Source organism: Blennius ocellaris (assembly GCF_963422515.1).
Source record: "Blennius ocellaris genome assembly, chromosome: 11".
In the NCBI taxonomy this organism is placed as follows: Eukaryota; Metazoa; Chordata; class Actinopteri; order Blenniiformes; family Blenniidae; genus Blennius; species Blennius ocellaris.
In genome coordinates, this window is record NC_137660.1 from 7,852,454 (window position 1) to 7,875,399 (window position 22,946).

The following is a 22,946-nucleotide window of genomic DNA, read 5'->3' on the forward strand; positions in this document are numbered from 1 at the left end:
TTTGTTGAGCGGCTCACAGTAAAAGTCATATTTGAGAGCAGATGCTAAATATATGTGCTTTTTAATTTTTTTCATGTTTCAGAATCATTTCACAATATCAGGGATAAACGCAGCCTCCACTGTTAAGATGCTGAAATCAAAGCTTAATTTAAAAAAAACAAAAAACAAAAAAAACTTCCTCCTCAACTCACCTCACTGAGCTCTATCATCATCGCTTGTCTCCTGGAGGTTTCCCTTTCTTCCCCATTAATTCTCTCTTTCTAACTGCTTGCAGGCGGTGCTCCTCTGTGGTTATACTTCTCATCAACCTGCCCAACACTTACCGCTGGCTGGACTTTGCCTTTCCTTTCTCCCTCTGCAACCACTTTACTTCATCTATTGATGCAAGTCGGCGTCAAACTCTGAGGTTGCTTCAGTTACAACTTGTCCTCTCCATCAATGCTCACAGAGGTTTTTGTTGTTGTGACTCACTGGTTTATGTGTAAACTTATGTATGACTGGGTTTATTCTGTACTGCGACCACAAACAAACTGAAACATTAAAAAAAACTAAAACTATTAAATTGGTATTAACCTATAACAATAGATTCGCTGATGGTTTTTGTGGCGGCCTCAAAAGCCAGAAGATGAAGTGATTCTTCACATCGGTGCATCTGCAACAATTGCGTATAAACAGTGTGAGAACACTTGGGTGACATACCCTAATTTCATTGGCTAAAGCCATGTCGATCATGTTGCTGAATGAATCACTGACGTCCGTGAGGATGTCATGGATGGCCTCCCGCATCGACTTCAGGAAGAATTCATCATCAGTGTGAAGGCACCTGGAGGAAAGAGGACAAAATGAGCATAACTGGAAAAAAAAACCTACTCTGATACAGCTACGTACATGTACATTGCTTAGATTGTACTCAGTTAGATGTAAAAAGAATGTTTAGATAAAAGCTTGAGTAAAAGTTTTTTGGGGTTTTTCCAAAATCTATAGCAGGTCATTTATTTCATTTGATTCAATTTAGCAGTATTACATATCCATGCATAAATAAATTACACTGTGATGACTTGTTTGGTGAACAAAAAGCAGGAATGTTCACTGTTAAAATACAGAATTTTTCAAATCATTGAAAGCGTGAGCATAGTCAGTACAATATATTTTTTTTAATGAAATTATACGACATGGTTTAAAGTGTCCTTGGGTATAAAAACATTGCACACTTGAAAATACACTAAGAACAAGTACCCCAAAATGCTTCTTTATGATAGTAATGACAGTTTGTAATGTGTTGCTGCTCGGTAGAGTTTCACCTTTCCGTGATATTCGTCAGCTCCATACACTTTTCCAGTAAAGATTTCTCGTACTAGAAGAGATCAGAGGAGAAACAACAAGAGGAGGATCAAGAATCAGACAACCAACTGTTTTTAATTTAAAAGAATTACATTTGGAGTCTTAAAGCCACATCCAAGACCTTCTACCTTCTGCATCTCAGGCGGTGTGCTTCTTGCAGCACTGTACTCGTGCACGAGCGAGCGCACGTGGCAGTTGGCCCTCACGGCCGTGCTGTGGACCCTCTGCCAGCGCCCCTTCTCCAGCCGCTGGAACATTTTGCCCAGCTCTGTGCTGACCACCAGCGCTCGGCGAAGGAGCGTCTGCAGGTTGTTCCTGGCCACGTGGTCCCCTGCTCCGGCCCCGGAGGCCACGATCAGCTCTCCCTGCTGGGAGTCTTCCTCCACCCCGATGGGCTTGGCCTGGAGGACGCACATGCACTCCACCTCGGTCATGTGGCGGAGGTCCTCCATCCAGCGCTGGACAGAGTCCACCTGCAGGCACTGCAAACGTGCACTGTGGGGAAATGAACACGGACTGATAAGAGGCTGAGTCAAGGAAAGACACAATTTAAACTTGGACTGTGGAAGGACGGAACGTACATTTTATTCCATTGTGCTCAACATTAATATATCTCTGATAAAAAGATTAAAACGTTTTTGATAAGCAACCGTAGATGATCTTCACCGATCCCATATGTCTTTGAGTGTTGTGTCCAAAAGTAATATCAGTATGAAGTACAGGGGGAAGAAACAATCTTTTCTAACTTTCATTTAATGTATAGTAACCCTAACTTCCTATTGACCCCTCAGGGGTCAGGTCAGGGTTTGGAACTAAAATGCCCTGGACTGAGCAGCATTATGGTCAGAGCTATGGGTTAGTTACTGTGGATGTGATGGAGTGCTTGATAGCAGTGTTTCCAGTTTCCAAGCTTAATGTGAAAAAAAAGTTCAACAGAAATAGGGCTTGTGTTCACAAGATTCATCAAATATGACTTGAAAGAGTCAACAGCCATCACACACATGCAGTGTACGTTTCCTGCACTTCATCCTGACCAGCACTCATCTGACTCCACTGGACTACGTCGCTTTCCGTGCATTTTCCTTCATTCCTCTCTTGGAAGTGAGGCTTGACTCTTCTTGTAGTTTGATTGATCTCCTTTGCTTGCACATTCTGAACGAGCTGTGTCCTGATTGGTCCACATCGATGTGTGCTCTGTAAGCACATGCTCTGAAGATTTACGAGGTCCCCTACACATGAACAGGTCTGTTATCTGAATGTGTTATATTGTATTGGTAACGTGTGAAGGATGAGTTCATTTAGCCAGTCAACTCTTCCTGTTGAAAAGCGAGACCAGTAAAAGTTATAGTGCAGTTTTGTTTTGTTTAATTTGCCCTCATTTTGGACACCTTCTCTTAATATTTAAACTTGCTGTTATTTCAGTGTGCTTGTAAATTTTAACCCCTTTTTTGTGTATGCTCTGTTTTTTCTTTCCTTGTTGGCAATGAGAAGCGCTGCTGAGGGAATATCTCATATATAACCTCCCCATATTGGATGCTTTAATAATTGCCAGAAATATTTATCCACTATTATGATACGAGAGGCAACACTTCTGCTCGGTAATTTCTCTATATTTGTGAAACCATAATATATGGCAGCACGGTGGTGCCTTCCTCACCTTGTTGTTTTTGTTTTCATTTTCCTGTATTATGAGTACAAAAATATTTCTATAATTTGAACCATTTGTTTGTGAACTGGATACACGTGTCTTGCTTATTGCCCCGTACAATCTCTCAGATAGTATGGATTTAGAAGAAAAAAGAACCAGTACAGTCTTGCATAAAATGTATCTGACTTCAGGCAAATGGTGTTGGGCAAAGTGCATCTTCAACTACTACGAGTTGCTGCGTGGTGACATGACACAGAAGAAAGTGCAATGACACCGACCTGAGTTCATTTGCTTCCATTGATCAGGGTCTCTAAAGAAAATTCAGTTTCGTGCTTCTGAATCGATTTGCTTTGAGGAAATCGATGGAAAAATGCCTATTTAGTCTTCGCGTTGCCTCTGTGTATTGATTATAAACCTAAACTACAAATTGTTGCACAAATAGAATCACACAGTGTGTTCGGTGTAATAGAAACTACATGTATGTGGAGGGCAGTGAATAGAGCTGACCAGCCTACTCGCTAAAGCATGAGATGATTCATATGAGAAAACTTCACCTTTGCCTCCTACACATTAAATCACATGCTTAATCAGGAGAAAATTAAGAAAGTGTTGACCATAAATCCAAGCCGATGGTAACAATGACACATAACCTGTGCCACGCTTGTCCTTTTCCTAATGTCATCATAATTTCCCTATTTTAATCCTAAAATAATGTTAGATAAACAACAATTGATTGTATTTCTGCCGCAATGAGCTGCAAACTGCGCCTCCCTTGCAAACAAATTGAAACTGAATTCAGAACAAACTCGTTCATGCCATTAAACCCCCCCCCCAAAAAAAAAAAACCCAACCTCAGTTTATAGCAAAATCTTGGCGAAACACATTCATTAAAAAAATTGATTTATGAATGTGCTGATCTGATTCCCAACAGTATTACTGCATCAGCCATTATATTTACTAATGAAACCCCTTTAACTCTGTAAAGGCTGTACAATAAATGAACAGCCCTCAATCCCAAAAACACCACGGTGTTTCTCAAATCAATACTGTGTGCTCCAGGTCAATTATCCACCAATAATTGCCGCCTTCTGTGCTTGTTAGTTTAACCCCTCATTTCCCCTTCAGTATGACGGCCGCTCCGATGATGTGCTGCTCCGAGTAAACAGTCCTCCTGCACACTTCAATCTTCCCACTGACGCTAATGACAGGGAAGCTTAAGGGGGCAATCCAGACCCCTACACCCGATGAGCCAGAGTCCCCTGGAAGAGGACGGGTCGATGGATACACAACCACTTCTGCTCCAAATCAACACTCAAGGAAAACGTCTCTGGTAAAGATGGATCCTCCACTCAGCCTCCTGGGTGTTGGCTTCATATTGAGGGATATATCTGCTTGTTAGCACTTTAGATATCGTGTTGGATAATGAACGTTATGTGACCCCCAAAGAAGTGCAGTGTGTGTGTGTGTGTGTGTGTGTGTGTGTGTGTGTGTGTGTGTGTGTGTGTGTGTGTGTGTGTGTGTGTGTGTGTGTGTGTGTGTGTGTGTGTGTGTGTGTGTGTGTGTGTGTGTGCGTGAGTGAGTGCATAACAAACATTGTTCTCTGAGACCAACAGCCATCATTACGTAACATTGTCAAGCCAGCTGTCAGCAAGTCCTGGTTATACAAGGATGAATCAATTGAATGCCACAACTTTGATTAATAAATTATCAAAGCTCTGTGAGGAGCAGCTGTGTAAAGACAGGAATGACTCTATAATGTTCGTGGCAGGGTGCATCACCCTGTTTCAACGAAAGGGAATGTGTAACCAGCGTCACATTGCTTCTGCCTGCTCGTCTTCCACCCACAGTGCTTCCCAATGATGTGTTCTCACTCACTCATCTTGTTGTGAAACGTGAAGTGTGCTATAATCCACCTCCCACCACTGTGCCATGGTCCAGTCCTGATGCTCATGTGTTCACTGGAGCAAATTGAAATCGGTGACTTGCTCTGCAGCATAATATCTGAGAGAAACTGACCACCTAAGACCAGGACCTTCACTGATCACTGCTTGGCTCTTCTCCGACCGACTGAAATCCTCACCCAGCCAATTTCTACCTGCTTATAATGTCAACTTTGAGGGCCGAATGTGCAGTTGGTGCATCACATATTCCACGCGCTACCACACTAACTAGAAAATGAATGCGGCCTCATTCACACACCTGCTCATGCCTGTCAGTGGTCATAATGTTACGGCTGATCAGTGCAGCTACATTCAGTCGACCGGGGAGGAACTGCGCTGTGAAAGTGGTCAAACACGCAGGTTGGAGAGCGAGAGGGCCCAGCGGCTCAGACAATAAATCTCCCTGAATTTGTAAAGAGGATGATGATGTAATTAGCTGTAAAAATGGGCAAGAATAAATAAGTGCACAGCACAATGTTCCACAGAGTAACAATCACTGATTTGGAGCTTGTTCTGCTAAGTGGGGTGAGTGCCTTCACTGTGATTATCAAGTCTTCTGAAAATGAAAGAGTTATGAGGTTTTGTTTAAATCAATCCAGGCGATTAAGTAAATTAATTTGTCCTAAATGCTCTTTGCCAATAAAATACTCCTAATCTTTGTTTCTGCTTCGTGCCGAAAAATTTAAAAATAAAGATTCTCGAAATATAAATCACCTGTGATAAATCTCGTCCCAGTGACTGGAGATGAGGTCAAATTAGGCAGAAAGAGTTTGATTACCAGCCACTGCCACGACTGGAAAGTGATTCATTTGCACTGTTTATTGGTGATTTACTCGATGACACAGAAACAGAGGCAATGCTTACGGCCTATCACATACTTTGCTTTGACACTTGAATGCTGAGAAGTCATGAACAAATGACTAGTGTCATTCTCCGAAATGTAGAAACGGCTGGCAGCTTCCCATTCCCACATTTCAGTGGAAATGTGGCCAATTCAGACCATTTTCCTCAGTTATATAACAGCATCACATAAGGATGAACTCATCTTGATTTCCACGCCCAACAAGCCACAAAATGTTCCCCTCACAGTCAGGGGGGGGGGGGGGGGGGGGGGGGGGGGGGGGATAATAATAGGTTTGTTTTCCAAAGGAGTAGAAGCGGTGCACTTCAGCTTGCAGGGAATGACAAATATTTACATGCGGGGCCAAGAGAGGGTCAGGCGACAGCGGCTCTATTATCTGAGACGGGGATCCCGGAGAGACGAAGCATCGCTGCTTCTCATCTGCTGGCTGCTGTCAGCAAACACAGTGACGGTGGCGGCGGAAGAGACGGCGATGGACTAATAGGATGCCTAGTTTTAAAAAAAATACACTTTTTTTGTTTGTTTTTGTTGGCAAAGATGTATGAAGAGGATACTATGAAGATACTATGACTCATGCATTTGCAAACAGGATCCCACTTTTTAAATCACGATTCATTCTTGGGTTGTTTTTGGTCCAGCATGCTTCTCAGTCAGATCTCACAGACATGACAGCAACTCTTTCAGCACCTGAAATGAGGAGACAGTTAAATATATCTTACGATCCATATAATGTTTGGTGGCAAATGTTACCAAAAATAAGAAAAAAAAGTCCCAAATGTCGGCAGAAGGCGAATCCCTGCAAGTGTTATTGGAGGGAACCATGTTGGTTTGCCACATCGAGCTCATCAGGTGAAAATGATAACTTGAGCTTTTTAGATGATTCACTTGTAAACTTCTCACGTAGTTGAGGCACCGGGAGCTGGATGAGTCACTGAGAGGATGAGCCCCAAAATGCTGTGTCCCTGAGCTCAACTCGGCTTTATGAAACAGAGAGGATGAGTGCAGGATCACTCTGCTCCTGTTTGAAGGGTTAAAGTGTTGGCCTTGGGCTGAGATAAAAATAAAAGCTGCCAATAGTATATTTTCAATATACTTCCAATAAGTCATACATCAAACATTTTATTCATGAAGTTGTTGTATTTATTTCTCTACTTTTGTCTGCAAATACTTTTTTTTTTAAATTGAAAAGTAAAGGATAAAAAGCTCAACATCTTTAATGTTATATTTATAATCTCACAAGACCAAACATCTGCACTAGAAACTTCAATCTTATGTCTTCTTTAGTTTGGGATTTTGTTTAGTTTTCTGGAATCTTTAAAAAGCTAAAAAAAAAAAAATTAGAAATCAAAGCCTGAACTTGAACCTGCTCTCACTGTAGTCTTCACCAATTCCCATGATACTTAGGACTAAACAAGGTAAACATGTACATAGGTTCTATCAACAAATTCACGTTTCTTGTTTTATCGGACTTAATAGGAATCTTTCCTGTAAAATAACTAACTTGTAACTTGCTGAACTAAAGGTATTTTCAAATGCTTTTTTTAATAAAAAAGATACTTTGTTTTTATTATGTTGACTTTATTTTATCGTATTCAGTTAATTTAATCTTCATTTGTGTCTTGGTTTTTATCCTTGAAAATCGTTTTCCTCTGAAAACATAAAAGCCACCTATTTTAATACTGCTTTAATACTTTAATGCTTCATTACAGCGTGTGAGTCACTTTGTTTGAGGCTAAAAACAGAAATATCCACAAGAGAGCATGCAGTTAGCACTAATCCCTTAGCGTGTGCAGACTGTGGGTCATCTGCTAATTGCATTACGAAGATGGTGACAAAAAGGACAGTATAAATGTGCTTCAAAGAGCATTGAATAACACCCTCTGCTCAGCACGCATGGGTGGCGTAACGCTTGTTAGTTAATGAGCAATGGAGGATGATTTGTGAAACTTTCCAGTACCTGCTGCCACTCAAACGCTGCAGTTAAAGAGCATCAGGAACTCATTTGTTTTTCGCGCCTGGTAGCCCGTTAGAAGGGTTGCTGGGTGTCTCACGGGAGCTCTCAAATAATTCAGGTGTTGTGTACAACACTTCTCAGATGGCGACCCGCAAGCTGAGTAATGTCTGCTTCTCGTTGGTCGTCTGCTTGACGAATGGTCTCACCCTCGCTATCGACTTCACAAACATCCCACTAGCGTTATGAATTGAATGGTGCACTCTCCGTGTGGCTCCAGCACATTTAGAGGCGCTGTGTCAAATCGACATGACTTCATGTTCAGATAGGGTTACTTAAAATATACTACGGTCCACATAATGCTGAACGGATTAAATGCAAGGAGCAGGGAGAAGTTGACGAAGCAATGCTGGTTTGAATGGGATCAATTTGGAATGGTTTTGTTGAAGATTCAAAAAATACAGAAACATGGATAGATGGATGGATACATTTACTTTCTAAAGGTTTTCCAACATTACTAATCATCCCCGTACCTGGAATGACGCCCCAGAAGTGAAGAAAGTGTGTCCTCTCTCTCCCTGTTCTAGGTTTTAAAAAGTGTGTTGCTCCAACCAGCCAATCAGAAATCAAACCCTATATAGTGTCATCTGGGGTTCAGACAATCACAATCAATGTAGGCTCCTCCCTTTGACCCTCCCACAATCAGGCAGCTCTGCTCTGGCACATGGCACCGCGAGAGGAAGTACTTCCTCCTCTTCCCATAGATGGGCATGTGTGGGCGGAGGCAGTCCAGCTCACACAGACACAGCAGATTCTGAATGCAGCTCCTATGATCCAATATTCAAATGGTTGACCCCTTTTAACATTTACCATAAGATGACGCCACATTTCGAGAATCCAAATTGGGGGAAAATCAGTAAAGGATAACCATTTGTAATGCTAAGACTGTGAATGTTGGGTCTTGACCAAAATAATTTGAGTTGCTGAAATAAGTTAACCTCCAAGCTGAGGTGTTTCAGGTATGTCATGATGAAGATGTGTCCGAGCTGCATGCACTTAGGTGAGACTTGTTGGCTTAGAATAAACTTGTCAGATTACTGATTACTTTTTTCGTTTGGTTGTGGAGCAGCTCAGGGTCCCAACAAAGTGCCTGGAGTAATAATTCCTCTGTCTTTTTTTTTTTTTTTTTTTCACTCCATGTTTAAAACCACAAATGTACTAGGTGTGAACAAATACACATGATGGATGGAAAACATGAAATTCAGGAAGCCAGAGGGTCCGTTCTGCCCGTGGGATTAAAAATACATTAACTTCCAGGGTGAATGTCCACAGTTTATGACATTTTTGTGGGCAAGTTTGGCTCCAGCCACCCGCTGCCCGAACATTTGGTAAAGTCATATATGGTATTGATGACACAAAGTTTTCCCCCCAAAAAAGATGTTTGTCCACCATTGCGAACTCTATTTCATTAAGATTAGCAGATATAACTCTTTGCTCTCATAGTTACATTAGCGCCAAATCCATAGTGATTTAATACCCAATGAGAACTGAAGAAATTGCCGGTTGTTCTGTTTCGGTTCTGTAAAAAGTTCACTAAACGTGAACATGCCCAGAATGTAGTGTTACATATTTGCACTGAAACATTGAAATATATGTTATTATGCTTGTCAATCCCAATCAAGATGAAAAAGGGCTGAGGTCGCCAACTGAATTAAAATAAGGCTGATTGTCCGGGATTCATGCAAATTGTGCATCCTCGCTGTTTCCTACAGCTCGAAACTTTTTATTTTTCATTTGGTAAAAGATTTGTTTAATTTCTAGGATAAAATATCCACTTCACTACCTTGATTTGTCCATCACCGCAATGCGAGCACCACTGCAGGCCAAGTATCTTGTTTAACAGGAAAAACACATGGCAACATGTGCTGGTTTATGGTATTAAATCTGTTTTGAATTTGACTGACTGTGCAGTCTTCCCTCTGTCTGCTCATTTGAAAGTCATTTAACACAGTGTTAGCAAAAAGGAGCGATCTGCTGTCGCCCAATGTCTGACTTTCATGAACTTCAGACTGACGCCTGACGCTGCTCAGGAGCGCATGGAAATGTGTCTCACATACCACAAAAGAACCACAGTCCAGCGAAGCAGGGCAAATGGAAATGTTAAAGCAGAATGTGCTGCGAGATTTTGAAGACCCGGCCATCGTGGCTTTGGCTTCAGCCAAAGGAGGAAACAAGGACACTCTTTTCCCAGAAAGAATTAAATATGGAGGCATGTATCCAAAGAGATGAAATAGGATGTTAAAGCTTGTCTCTTTGTCAAAAAGTTCAATATTTCTTATCAGAACAGCGACACTGGAAATTTTAGTTCTGTTTTCTTATCCTGAAACAGCTTCACTGTGTTCAAAACTAAAAGATGAGAAGAGAACATTTTGAAAGGATCTTAAAAACGGTACATATGAATGTGCTCGTCAAGCTTTTGACGATTCTTTAGGTGAAGGTCGAGTCAGCACTTCTCCTGAGGTAGCACATGTTCAGGCGGATTTTGTGGCTTCTGACTGATGGTACAGTTGAATCCTGGCAATGTGGGCCAACATCTGACTTCCAGATGTTTCGGACGGCTTCTAATGTGCAGCCCGGGCCAGATTCACCTCATAGAAAACAGATTAACCGCGCTCCCCACCCTTCAACCTCATTCTTTATCTCTTTGTCTCTCTCTACCTTTCACCTCGACCTTAGTTCTCTCAGTCCTCCACACATGCCTGCTTAAATGCACAATAAGATGTAATAATAAAGCTCTGCAGTCATATGTGAAAGACATTAAACTGTGGCTTTTCAAGGCATCTCAAACCCTCTGCAGTTAAATCTCCCTCTCTCTCGCTCTCTCTCTCCCCCTCTCCCTCTCTGGTTGCTACCTCTTTTCATCCAAGCCTTTCAATATTTCTATCCACATCTGCAAAGCTACACTTATGCAACTTTTTTTTTTTCCAATTCCCAGTCACGTGCTGCTTGTGCTCGTCCACAACACATAGCGGATTACACATGCAAACAAGAGAAGGCATAGAAACACATCGAACCTGTTCAGGAGCAGAAGAATGACTCAACAAGTCTCTTTCACTGTAACCTGAGGCCCAGACAAACTGATCCGTGTGTACGTGTGTGTGTGCGTGTGTGTGCGTGTGTATGTGTGTGTGTGTGTGTGTGTGTGTGTGTGTGTGTGTGTGTGTGTGTGTGTGTGTGTGTGTGTGTGTGTGTGTGTGTGTGTGTGTGTGTGTGTGTGTGTGTGTGTGCGTGTGTGAGTGTGTACACCCATTCCATCTGTGTTTGCAATTTATTTTAATACAATTCAGCCATTTGACTCCTTTCAACAGTTGATTTAGTGACTGTTAGCGAGCCATGTGCAGCACAAATAGGATTTATGTTTGAGTGTGTGTTGGAGAGACAGGCAGTGAAGGCAACTCGCAGATTATGTCTTTGCGCGTGTGTGTACGTGAGCGCATGCGTGCGTTCTTGTGTGTGTGTGTGTGTGTGTGTGTGTGCCTATGTATGGCGTGACAGCTCTACTGATGTGATATTCAAGGGCATTCACTGTGCATCCGCTGCAACGCTGTATGAGCATTTGTAAACAGCAAACTGTCAGAAGATATATACTCAGATTTATATCTGACTGAAATAATTTCAAGCGCAGAGGCTGATGAAGAGGCTTTCCCCATTTAAGAAAATAAGCATTAGGCATTAAGGAGTTTTACAATAAAGGCATAAATCACTGGTGGTGGCTGAAGCTGCACTGGAAGTTGAGAGCAACAGTTTATAAAGAATCACGAAGGACTGGAAGCGTGCAATAGGGAGATGTTTCGGAATCTCAATTTAAAAGGTATGAACGAATAACAGACATAAGAGATGCAACAAAATAGGAGAGTTTTAGATATGAAATGACCAGATGTTCAGCATGAAGTTGAGTTGGTAACAGAGCGTGAGTCCAGCTGAGGTCGGCTCACATATTTCTGCTCCTTTCAACTGTTTGAAACTCGACTTGATACCAGCACAGTTCTGTTTTTGCTTCAGTTCCTGATTGTTTGGTATGTGCACATTTCTACTCTTGGCTACATATGTCCAACAGATTGATCAGCATTTTGAGCGGAAATCTTTTTGTGCTAAAAATGAACAAAAGCAGAGATAAAAGTCTCACTCGTTGATTCCAAACAAAAGATATAACAGGGATAGAAGGGATGAAAGAAAGTGGAAAAAACGAGTGCAACGCAGGCAAGTCTACAAGGGAAGGATCATTGATTTGCAAAGGTATTGACATTAATGACAGATGTGAAGTGCATAAAGTTCCAAGACTCGGCGGCTCCAGGTTCAAAAGCACAGCCACGTATGCTTTAAAATTGGATTGAGGGACAACGAACAGAAACTCAAAGGTTACATGAGGTTATAGATCCACGTAGCAGATCACAGCAGGCAGATTTCTGACCATGTAAAGCTCTAAAAGTGTCCACAAGACTTGTGCTGGAAATAAATTTTAGAATTTGACAAGCCATCTGTGTAAAGATCAAATTTGGAGAGAAAAATCTGGCAAAGTACTTAACAGCGACATTGTGGGCCGCTGAGACAAGTGTGCAGGGAATCGCAACAGTCTAGACAGGGTGGGGAAAAATAATCATGAATCAAGGGCCTCTCGAGGACGTCCCTTTTCAAGAATTAAAAGAAAAGACAATTACCTGATGGTTGTTTCAATCAGTGGGACAGTATGTCTTATGGTAACTATTAATGCAAAAAGGTTACTTTTTTTTTAATACATAAAAAAACAAAAACATGGTATATTGCAAATGAAAGGGTATCAGGAATAGAACCTGGAGGTCCACCAAATAACTGAGTATGGGAACTGACAGCAGCAAACTCTGCTGCCAAAGTCTGTTTAATCTGTGACTTTGGTCATATTATTGATCAAAACCTTCAGTGGTGACAATCAGTGAAGTAGGTACTTTCACAGTAGTATACTATACACAAGAAAACAATCTCATAGGTACAGAAAGACATAAATCCAAATTGTTGCGCATTAAAAGCTGCTTTGCGAGAAAGAAAAAAGTCAGCTGTTGTCGGCAGCTCCCATGATGACCATTGAGATGACGGTAGAGGAAAAACATATCTGAAAGATCCAACTATGTGGATCGAGTAACACGTTTACATTTTCTATACAGATCTAGGATCCTTGTGATGAGAACAGTGCGCAAACTGCAAACAGTGAAGAACAAGAGTAGGTGGGTTCTATTTACTCAAACATTTTTTGAGATAGTTGTGAGTTAAAGCAGGAAAAGGATCAACGTGCTGCAGGAATGAGGGAACCGCCGCCGATATGGAACTGAACTGAGGACAGATGCTTTGTGTGCGAGAGCAGGTGAGGTGGTGTTTGTTTGCCTTATTGCCACGAAGGTCTTTGACCCTTGCACCAATTGCAGTGAAGCGCCTCCCATTTGTTGACCTAGGATCTTCACCGAGGCCGTTATATTGGTTTGCTGAACCAACAGCTCTATCCGGCCGTCAGTCAGATATTTCCCAAGGCAGACATGAAGAGGGAGAGGAAGTGATTGTTTTTAGCATCAGCTCAGACTCATCAGTTTGACGAAACCTGCACTGATACCTGTCAACATCTGAATATCCACAACTCCATTGAACTTTTACCTAAAGCCTTTATGGTTTAAAGTAGGCTACTGTTTTTCATAATTCAAATGTTTTGCAGCTCCGATAGAACTGATTCAAACTTGTTATCAAACCATTCAGAAACCATAATCTCATTTAAATCAGGAGTGTCGAAGCAGTGAGAACGGTGAAAGGTACTTTAAATGTTCACAAACAAACAGTGTGATAATACATTTTTAATAAAAAGCCATGTATTAAATGTATTAGTTATTGCTCTTGGTAATGCATATTATTGTATGAATAACGTAGACATGTTAAAATGCAATTTCATAATAAATGTTACAGGTGCACCAGCTGCAGGTTACATAAAGAGGCTTACTGGAGCTTTCACTTTCTTAAGTAGAAATCTCAAACTAGTAGCTGTCACTATATAACTGTTATTGCTTATAGAAAAGCTTTTGACAATAGTATTTGACAAAATACAGCAAGCCTGGTATCCAACCAAAATTCAAGAGTTGGAAAAATGTGACGAGTTAATCACAAGACTTTGGATGCATCGTTTATTCTGAGATTATGAAATGATTTGATTCAATATGTTGTTCAGTCTACTGCTGAAGTACCAGTGTCACTAAAAATAATGCATGACACAAACCACTTGAGCTCTCCAAAGTGGACTCAAATGTTTACCAGCTGTTGGGAAGTGAGATTAATTCCATAAACTGTTCTTGAAACTAAAGCACAGAGGATCCCTGCGCCTGCATTTTGGCATTGAATAGGCCCTATATTTCTGTGGTTGAACACATCTGAAAGCAATACTTTTCATCTGTTGTGTAAAATCGAAAAACGCAAATGAACAACAAACTCATTGGTGGCGTCAGTGAGAGCTCAACTCAAACAACATACTGCAACAGACAATGAGTGACACTGGCGCTACAGTGGCAAAATACTTAAAAAAAAAAAAGGTGTGTTGGATGTAAACAAAAATGTGTGCCGAGTAGATGTGTGGCAGCAAAGCCTTGCCTGTTTGTTTGGGGAATTTCTCTGCAAACACTTAAATGCCACAAGAGCAAGGGCTCCAGTTCACGCTCCGCTAGTTTTTTTCCCCCCGCGGATAGAGAGTTTCACGCTTATGATGTTTTATTGTTGCACATTCACATTTTCTGACATACATTGTCGGCCGCAATTCAGTTGCGTTTACGTCGTGCAATCACGCACACATCAAAGTTATTAGATTCATGTGGTACAGCGTCGCTCGCTGTGATCTCACGAGATCATAAATAGTTTGTACCGGGCCGAACAAAACCACCAGAAAAACAGAAAACAGAAAACAATTTATTGTTTATATGTCTCCTCAGATAACCAAAAAATATATAAAGGTCTTTTTGTCTTTCAGTGGGGTTTTTTTCTGCACAACTTTGTTCAATTGTCTGATTGTCTTTCATTTTCACTCTGCAGAATAAAGACAACAGTTAAAAAATATAATATATACAACATAATTTTTTTTAGGTTTTTGTAAAAGTTTAATCACTTTTATGGCATAATGCAAAAAAAAAAAAAGTCCACTGGTGGAAGAGACCGTAACATTAAAGATAAAAACGTATAGTAGCAGCCATTAATGTCATTTGTTGATGATGAAACAGTTGACAAATTTCTATAGAAATTAACTAAAACGAGCAAAATAATGTTTTTCTCCTTGGTGCAGGATGACAAACTTGAAATTTCAGAACATGCTTGATTGATAACTTTCACCAAAGATTTGGATAAAACACCCTCAATGTATTTCAATGCAATATTGTGAATGGATTGTGTGGGGTTAAAAAAAAAAAAAAAAAAAGTGTGCCCAGGTCGCTGGTTCTACTTGCCTCATCGGTGAAGAAGAAAGCGAGCTGCTCTGTCTGGAGCTGCTCTGAGGAGTCGCCATCGTTTCTGACGCCGTCTCCCTTCAGATCAGCACCTGAAACACAAAACATGAAGCCTGAGGAACAACTCTTTTTACAACAACTTTACTTCAACCATACGTCACACATCCTTTTTCTGCATTCTAATATCACCTTTTTATTTCAAGATTACATAACTTCAAGGGGAATCCCACACACATTTACACCATTTTAGAAGCAATAATCAAAGCAACAAACGAGCATTTGTGATTATAATGAAAGAAAATGTTCCTAAAGAAAGCGCAAGTTGACAGAGAAGAACAACTATTGAGTTGTTTGTCTGCTATGTTAAAGTTTGTGCCGATTTTTTGCGTTGACATTTTCTTTGAAACTCTCTCGCGAGCTCCACAGCTTGAGGGCCTTTGCATGTTCATGTACTTCCTTTTTTCTCTCACAATCACAGAAAACACTCGTTTGAGATGAACTGCTGTGAAAATGGTCGTCTGCATTTCTGCGTTCAGGTTGTAGTCTGTGTTTGTCTCTCGTCAGCTGGATCAGATCCAGACCCCAACGAGAGCATTTTCAGGTGAAAATGCTGAATTCTGGTAGCGTTCCGGGCGGCCCGTTTACATGAGCACAGTATCTGTGGCTCAGCTCTGAGTTATACGTTGGACAAAGAACAGATATTGAGAATGTTTTGCTCCACTGAATGATCTCCCCCTGTGCAGCCGCTCCTTTGTATTGCTAACCGGCACAACGTTATCCACTATAATGTCTCCTTATTGATCCGCCTTCAAGCTTTCTATTCTTGTCTTGTCTTTTTTTCCCCTCCCTACAAGTAATTCAATTATCAATAAACCTCCCTGTTTTAAATAGCTGCAAGATGCTGGTGTGCCAGTAGAATAATATTTCTTATCTTCTAATTTATTGGCTGGCTGCCAGCCAGTGACTCTCTTCCCCACTTTGAGCCTGAGCAAAAGGGGCCGACGCTCTTAAGTGCCTGCAACTTTATTCTGCTGTTTTATTGATGTATCCCATTTAGATTAGTCCATTCTCAATCATGGAGGAGAAACGGACGCCCTCCTGGGTGAACCGTGTTCTAATCCTTTTAGTTAATGATACCCTGCTGTGGTGTGGTTACAGATTTCATGTTTACTGCGGGGGTATAATTAGCAGGTAGTTCCAGAGTGGGACGGTCTCCATCCCATGCACACGCGGCCTCTCGCCCTCCCGCCCTCAGGGAGTGTCAGGGAGCAGATCTCCGCAGCCGTGACCCGCTATCTTATTTTATTAAATGCTTCCAGAGTGTTATGAGATCAATAAAAGCAAGCGGCTGGGACAAAGCAGGAGGGACAGGATTGAAGTGTGGTGCACACGAGGCTTCACTTTCTCATGCCAGCGTTCTATTTCAGCGATCAAAACTGAAATGCAACGGAGCGGATCTATTTCGCGGGGTTTGAGGACAGGAAACACCAAAGGAGTCACCGAATCTGTATTATGGTTGGATTGCCGTGTAACTCCCCACGTTACGTAACTATGAGTAATAAGGTTGAAAAAGTGAGCGGGTTTTCATTTCTCTTATTTTGCAGCATGAGAGCCTTGAGTAATTGAATGTAATGAAGAGATACGCAGATGGATGAATGGATGTCATAACACAGACACAAAGAGGAAGAAAGCAGAAAGAGGAAGATGCAGGGGTGGGGAGGGTGGGGGGGCAAGAGGACTGCAGTCTTGGCAGGGCTCCTCCAGAGCCATTTTCAGAAAAAGCTTTACAGCAAGTAAGAAATTATACCAGTACCGTGCCAGGGCCATGGAAGTTTGGAAGACTGACAGGAAGCACCTATCGTGAGGAGAAAAGGCCCACTTCTTTACACCCCGTCGCAAAACGACCGGAGGAGAAAACCACGGAACGGGCACACAGATAATTGCACCGTTAGATCGCTACAATAGAGGTGTGAATTAATTAGACTGCTGTAATTGAGAATAGTGTCACACTTCTAACAGGTTCCATTACATGTGCCTGCAGCTCGTCGCCGGGCTCTTCTGCGGATTACCCTACAAATGGAGACGAGATGTCCAATCAGGCAATTCAGTCCTGAGCACTTAGAGTGTGCCACTAAGTGCTGTGTTAAGGACCATTGCACAGAAAGTGATCACTATCTTCCTCAGGAGAGCCGCCCCAACCTGTTTGTACTCTTCCTCTCGTTTTTCTTTTTTTTTTTCTTCTTCTTTTTTTTTATAGCATCCCTGAATCGATTTAGTTTTGGTCCAGTGCACTGTCGTGTTTTTGTAATTCATCCAATTTAACAAATAAGAGCTCTCTGTGCAGGCCGAGCCTGTGTTTGTGTGGCGGAGCAGGTCTCCGCAGGTTAAACATCCCCAAGCACATGAACGCTGCAAGTGGTAAAGAAATATGACTTTACCCCAGCAGATGGTACAGCTCTGACGGTATCCCGGCTAATTTTCTTGCTGTGGTGGACATTTCTTTTCATGTCTGGGCTGAAACCCGAGCGGCCCAGAGGGTTTCCCTCATTCAGTTTCTGTGGAGAGCGTGTCAGTCGTAGGTAAGGCCAGACAAAGGACACCTCTGTCTCAGCCTCATGTCACATGCCGGGTAAAATAACAACCACTCAGTGACTTGTGTGTGTAAGGGGAAATCACCAAGGTGGGCGTTGCAGATTTACTGCAGCACTTGTATTTATCCTTTGCATGCATATATCGAGGGGAATGTGGATGTTGGCGTCCGCTTGTGTGCATGTTTCTGTCACTTGCAGTTTTTCCAGCCATGCTTCACATCGTTTCTGTTCCTCATTAGCATCACATAAGATCCGCATGCAATGCAAAAAGTAGCCTTCGTTTGTTCGCACCAGAGTACAGAAGCGATCGTTTGGTCAGATGTGCGGCAACAGTTTAAACAGAGTGGGAACCGTTTGCAAAATGCTTAAACACACAATGCAACATATACTCTAAATTCATTGGACAAACACAGAGCTGAAGGTCTGAATAGCTTGTTAGTTTCCCCTTCTTTTATTCAAACTGACCAGTAATGTCACAGTTATTGTAAAAAATTGGATTTAAATAATTATAATTCAAATAACATCACAAACATAGTACTTTACTGTGTGTTTTATTTTTGGGTTTTTTGCACAGACAGCTCCGAAGAAGTTTTGTGGTTATAACAGGATTAATGGACTGATGCTTTTCCACAAGATGGACAAGATTTTTCACATACTCTTTACGTGTCTTTTGAAAATGTGATTGCAAGGAACAGGCTATAGCAGTGATTCCAAACTGTGGGAGGTTTGACCTCCTCAGTGGGGCGCCCAGGATTCTCTGATTTTAGAGGGTGGAATCATTTTTATGTATCAATTATCAATGAGCGCTAGAAGAAGTTGCCGGGGACAGAAATGGCAAAGAAATAGCCAAGCCTCAGGAAGAAAGGGAAGATGAATCCATTAAAAAGAAAAACGGGGTACCAAGAAAGTTAAATAGAATGTGGCTTCATTGAAGCAGTGGACAGAATTAAAGCTGAATGCATCTTTTGGGATTAAAAAAAACCCCCTCAAAATACTAGTTACAATGGTAAAAAACAAATGTGGATCCCTCAAGAAAACAGTTGGGGATCACTGACTTAAAGTAAAGCTGGAGGATATCTAACACCAAGATGTTATATCATATTGTCTATACGTTCATATTATTTGCTCGTACAAACATTGACATTTTCAACAAATGCATTCATGAGTAGATAAAAGTTCCATCATACAAAGAGAAGCAGCTTTTAGAACGAACATGAGAACTAAAACAAATTAAAATCTGAATGTACATGATAATGTCTGAGAGCTACTTCTTAATACTTAATTTCACATTTTCTAAAGATTTTGATGTAATATACTGTTTAAGTTAATCAGTTATTATTCAAGTCTGGTATTAAGTACTAATGTGAAGTGGATATTTTACCCAGTATGGCAATAAATGACATCTATAGTTTAAAACACCGACTGAGGATGCAGGGTGAGGCGAGCTAATGTTGAGGCTAGCACAACATTAGCTGAGCAGGACAGAGAAACAGCAAATGTCCAACTGTTTTTATGCACAACAAAAGAAGTAATGAGCTCTACAAACTCCAGTAACTGCGCTATCATTCCAGAATATTAATTATTTACTGACGTTTACTGAAGTAGTGGTGCTACAGTGGCGCATTACTTCATAAAAGCTCCACCAGGCTGTGATTTTGGCCGTTATAAAGGTCATTGCTCACTACAATGGGCAATATAGACTTCATAACCTTGGATATAAGGAGTTTCCCTGCTCAATGTTACTCTCCACTGAATCAGTTTGGTGCACCATTGGTGTAACTTTGATTGTTAGTCAAAATCCCACTAAGTATCCAGATTACCATATGGAAAATGGTCTTGGTGTGAAACCCAGCCAGTCTTGCCAGCCACAACAGTGGACAGAATTTCTATCCACCCTGCACTCTTTTCATTTTTTGTGTCTTAAGCCTATTTACACAACAGTGTTTAAAGTAAAAATGCATAGTTTTTGCATTTTCATTTGAGAAAAGTTTCGCATTCACACTGCAACGTTTAGAAAATGACATCCGTTTTCATGAAAACTGCAGAAATACTTCAAACGTTGCAGTTTGCGTGCCAGACCACACGTTAGCGCTGTTGTTTGTTGTTATCATGAAACCACGTGCACATAAACACAGAGAAAAATGCGCTATGAACAGTAAGAATGGCAAATAGACGGACATTCATACAGACAGACAACCAAGTGTGATTGCTAAACAGCTAAAACACAATAAGTCCCAGGAGAATATGGACTGGGAGTCATGTGCAGAAGGACTATTAACTATGACCATGGTGCGTCAAATGACATGCACAGTAGTAGCATTTGGAAATAGTGGCATTTTCTCCCGTTTCCATGGAGTCGGAGCATTTTTGAAAAATTCCAGTTTGGGGTCCTTTTTCAAAAAGTTGCATTTTCACTGTAAAGGACCCCCAAAATACAACAAAATTTGTTCTTTTAAAAAAAAACATTTTTTTTTCAGTTGAATACAATATCATATAAATGGGACCTTGGAATACCGTGTCACAATGCTCCCACGAGGACCGACAAGTCCTGCAAGCAGAGCTGCACATGGGATTGCTTCTTCTTCTTCTCATTGGTTGATTATAACAGGCTGCAAAACCCTCACACATCATTCCACTGTATACTCTGTGGTCAACTGGCCATCAATACCCATTGGTACATCTTCATTTAGAAATACATTCTATCTTCTCCACATAATAAAATGTTCTGCTACTCTAGAAGAGGTAACGGCAGGATTCAGCGGCCCATCTTGATCCTGCTCTGGGAAGCTAAGCTCCTTCTGAGGGTTTGGAAAAAACTTCTCCAGCCTGGTTCTGCAAAGGTTTCTTCCTATAAAAACAGGAGTTTTTCGTTTTCACAGCCGCTGATGCTGGCTCATGCTTGCTTTGTTGGGTTTCTCTGAAAAAGTGCACGGAAATAATTTTGTTGTATTCAGCAGCTGTATGTATTTTTCACATATAGAATAGAATTCACTTTTTGTTCTCCACAACTGCTGCATCCCTGATTCTTCAAGTATTTCCCATAAAATACGTAAACTGTGGTGAGGTCGAATGCCTCCCACATTCTATGCAAAAACCACCAACTGAAAACAAGAGCTGGCGTGCTGAAAATTAAAAAAAAAACATCCCACCACTAAGCGCCACTCCAGAAACAATGAATTTTTGTGTGACATAAACAGAATGAATGAGACTGAGGAGAAACAGGAGTGAAATCAAAGCCACTCACCATTTTTAAACGCCAAAACCAGCTTGAAAAATGTGACAAAGTTCAAGATGAAGTGGGTCAGTCTGCGTACTCCAACTTTAATATCCTTGATGTTTCAGTGGTGCCTCATGGGGCAACCCATCCGTTATGGTTTAGTACAAAACTCTTCTTCTCATGCTATTATCCAAACTCACAGACTGAAGCAAAGCATCTACCAGAGACGCTGCCTCTTAAATACAGTGGACACGCTCGGCATCAGAGACCGGACGGTGCCACGCTGCTCATGTCCTATCATTGAGCTGGAGCCTGGGTTCACGGGAGGAGACAGTGGTCACAGTCTGGCCGCACAGCTGTCATGTGGGGAGAAAAACAGAGCGCCATGGGCACTGTATGAGTGGCTGGGTGGGAACAAGCGGGAAGCCGGCTGTGCTGAACCATGGACCCGACATTCCCAACCCACACAGAGTGGGCCGGCTCATAGTGGGCCCTTGTACGTGAACAGAGGGAGACCCACACAGGGCAGGAAATACGAACAAACTGCCTCGACATTTAAAGGACAAAGTCAGCACAAGTCCCTTCCAAGTGAAACTGAAACTACACCAATCGACGAGCAGCCGTCAATGAATGAATCCAGTTTCTTGGATGGAACAGAATTCATGCTTGTTGGTCCCTTTCAAGCTTTCCAACGGCTCCAAACACAAAAATAATGTGAATTACATTTCTCAAAGGTTGTGAAATCATTAAATCATCAGATTTTTGGATAGCTACCTTAATGATAATTTACAATTTATGCACATACAATGATTTCTGATGTAATGATGCTTACTGATTTGTCAAGACTGTAATGTGTGAAAGTATTTATAAACTGGGGAAACGATTAAACAAATTGTTTTCATGCAGGTTAACTATATAGACTAATGCACTAGACTATAGCATAAATGAATGTGTTCTTTAACCCGCAAATACAACAGCACCAACCAAAGTTTCCTTCATTTATTCTGGTTTAACTCCTTCAATGCAATTCTTGGACTGTCATTTTGAAAGGGTTGTATAAATACATATAGTTCACCTTGTTTACTACATTGAGCAGGTCTTGTGTGGACGTCAAAAGGGCATCATTTTGCCTCCAGACACGACGACCCTCTTGACCTTTATCAGAGAGTCTAAATGCAGAGCATTCCTCAGATAACACTTGGCATGGATGACTTGTTTAGGTGACGATTGTGTTTGCTTTAATGGAGATTATTTTTATACCACACTATATAATATTGCTAAATATGTCAACACGAAGCTCTCGTGTATTCCTCTTAAGATCGATCTCATTCTCGTCCTTTTTAATTGTCTGAAAAGTTCACTTGAATATGAATCCCACTGAGCACGTCTGTGACTTTTCCGTCTCTTCCTCTGGAAATATTTGTTTTGTTTAATTTGGATGTTTTATCCCAATAAGTCAGCACAAAGACGCGAAGAGGTAGATCTCAACCCTTTTCCAAAGCAACATTTGCCAAATTGATTCGTCACGCAAGCTTCTGCAGAGCACTTCTGTTTACAAATACTTGCTTTAATTTATTTGCTTGTATAAATGTAGCCAAAGGAAACTAAATGCTGTGGATCCGCTAAGACTGAGAGAACTGACCTTCCATCCATCTCCTTCAGCTTCGCTTCGCTCCGAGTTCACCCAGCTCCAGCGACACCTGAGAGTGGCTCAGTACGAACAGTGAGTACAGACACTCTTCCAGAGCACAGCTGGAGTTACAGGAGGTCTGAGGTCTGAATGACCTTCTTAGTAAGCAGTTTGGCTCAAAGCCAGATCTTGTGGCCACTCGGACTCCATTCAGCTCTGGTTAACCGAAAAAAGTAAAGAAGAAAAGCTCAGACAGAGAACTCGGAC

The 22,946-nt window shown here is 41.4% G+C and overlaps 1 protein-coding gene across 2 annotated transcripts in view; it reads right to left on the reverse strand.

The window, feature by feature from the left end:
- The window catches only part of insc (INSC spindle orientation adaptor protein), a 55,943-nt gene that overhangs the window by 19,797 nt on the left and 13,200 nt on the right, over positions 1 to 22,946 (reverse strand). The window contains exons 1-5 of one of the 2 annotated variants that reach the window (XM_080505403.1): positions 21,077 to 21,246; positions 15,242 to 15,333; positions 1,470 to 1,836; positions 1,302 to 1,354; positions 700 to 823 (exon numbers count right to left, since the gene is read on the reverse strand). In XM_080505403.1, the coding sequence (XP_080361529.1) occupies positions 700 to 823; positions 1,302 to 1,354; positions 1,470 to 1,836; positions 15,242 to 15,300 (603 nt within the window). In that variant the 5' untranslated portion in view covers positions 15,301 to 15,333; positions 21,077 to 21,246. Of the gene's footprint in view, positions 1 to 699; positions 824 to 1,301; positions 1,355 to 1,469; positions 1,837 to 15,241; positions 15,334 to 21,076; positions 21,247 to 22,946 lie in introns of those variants that run through there. The other variant, XM_080505402.1, reaches the window with a different exon arrangement.